Source organism: Vollenhovia emeryi, unplaced genomic scaffold (genome assembly GCF_000949405.1).
Source record: "Vollenhovia emeryi isolate VEMERY1.0 unplaced genomic scaffold, V.emery_V1.0 DF946788.1, whole genome shotgun sequence".
Lineage (NCBI taxonomy): Eukaryota > Metazoa > Arthropoda > Insecta > Hymenoptera > Formicidae > Vollenhovia > Vollenhovia emeryi.
Genome location: NW_011959578.1, coordinates 1 through 1,819, shown reverse-complemented (window position 1 = coordinate 1,819; position 1,819 = coordinate 1). Strand labels below are relative to the sequence as shown.

General features: G+C 43.2%; 1 protein-coding gene across 2 annotated transcripts; it reads left to right on the top strand.

Annotated features, from left to right (window-relative positions):
• Positions 1-22: 22 nt before the first annotated feature.
• On the top strand, positions 23-1,812 carry LOC105559255 (transcriptional adapter 3). 2 transcript variants are annotated; one of them, XM_012007415.1, is made up of 2 exons: positions 23-206; positions 305-1,812. In XM_012007415.1, exon 2 carries the CDS (start codon positions 419-421, stop codon positions 1,748-1,750), a length of 1,332 nt encoding a protein of 443 aa, XP_011862805.1. In that variant the 5' UTR covers positions 23-206; positions 305-418; the 3' UTR covers positions 1,751-1,812. The 2 variants fall into 2 exon arrangements, with proteins under 2 accessions (XP_011862805.1, XP_011862813.1); XM_012007423.1 differs by having other exon boundaries at positions 23-229.
• Positions 1,813-1,819: the final 7 nt, after the last annotated feature.

Below are 1,819 nucleotides of genomic sequence, written 5' to 3'. Positions count from 1 at the left end.
CACCTTAAGCCAATCACATTGGATATTGGGGATATCGGAGCCAGTGTGAATCCTGCATAAGAAAAAGAGGAGCAGCTAGTCTACAAGCTTGTATAAAATTTTGTGGTTATAACCTAAACGACGAGGGAAAGATCTGCATAAACCTTGTACTATTCACATTTAACAGTATATGATATCAATATTTTGTGCCTACGATGCAAGATGAAGTAAATAGATTGATAATTTGATAGTTTGTATATTTGTTTGTATATATTTGTTGAAGCTGATGTCACGAATGTTGAATAATTACGTTGAACAATTGCAGATGTAACGTGAGATTATTCGTAATTGAGGGTACTCCAAGTCAATTACGAAAGCAGTAGCTCTTGCTTAAAGCAATTATTGTTTCCTGCCGTTGAGTGTCGCGATCCAAAAAAAAATGTCTGGAAAAGGGAAGCAAAGTTCGAAGAAAGCTGTCGTCAAGATACGCGAATCTGGGAAAACCGCGCAACCTTCAACAGCGAATTCAGACGCGAACTCGGAGGTACCGGAGCCAACGACCTCTCAATTTCTTCTGAAGACAGTTGACAATGGTCAGAACCTGCCAAGATACACTAGTATCTTGAAGCGCACGGCGGAGGAAGGCGTCGGTATGGACGACCTCGATACGCTACAGCTGGAACTTGAGACGCTGCTGTCGGCAGTTGTCGTACGTCATCGCACGCTTCAAGACGAGATCGCCAGTTTATTTTCGGCCGAGGAGCGCAGAGACAGAAGGTCAAAGAGCGGCAAAAGTTTGTCTCTGCTCGACAAGAAGATACGAGAGGAGAAATTCAAGCCGAAGGAGGCCAGCGCCAAAAGTCAGTCGCCGTTACATACAAAGCTCTTTAAGCAGAAAACGGTAGGAAGTTCGACCAGCCAGGCAGTGCCGAACTTGCATGAGATTTCAAGGATCGAGGGATCCAAGTCTGATGTGCCAAAGCTGCTTTTACCGAAAAATGATACGCCCAACAAGTTTTGGGCATCAGTGGATCCCTATTGCACCGACATCATGCCCGATGATATTAAATTGTTGGAGGAGCTGATCGCTACGCACAGTGACATAAGCGAATTCAAGAAGATACCTTCTTTAGGCCGTCACTACAGCTTGATGTGGGCACATAATGATTTATTGCAGGAGGAAGACGCAGCCAATCCGAACAGAGAGAAGAAGAAGAATCGTACAGATATGTCGCACTTGATAACCAAAGGTGATAAGAAAGCTAATAGTATCGCGGGACCCCTCACTCAGAGACTGGTTTCTGCACTTCTGGAGGAGAATGTATATATCGCGAATAATATGGAGAACAAATTATTCCGAGACGGAGATCCGCCCGTCTTAAGGGACCTAACTATCCAGAATTCCATGAACTTGGAGCTACGAATGCACAAAGAACTGGTTGAGCAAGGTATCCTGGAACCCGATGCTCAGAAAAAGAATCAAGAGGACGACGAAATTCTTGCGGAAATTAAGAGATGCCAGCAAGAACTTGCTGCATTGTCCAATCATAATGTTACGCAGCTGAAGAGACTGTTCAATCTGGCCCAGGAGGAGAGCAAGCGGCAGGCGTTGAAACGGAAAATCAGCGTCGCGGATAACGAAGTGATAGAACATTATAAGAAATTGACCGTGGCAAAACAGAGAAAATTGCCAAGGAAAGATCTCGAGAAAGCATGGGCATGCCTTCGAGAAAGGGAGAGTCTGTTAGAACAATTAAATGTTACCAAATAATTTAATAATAGGACTTCAATTATGTAATGATTATAAAAATATTTGTTGCAATTTTTAAATCTATGAATA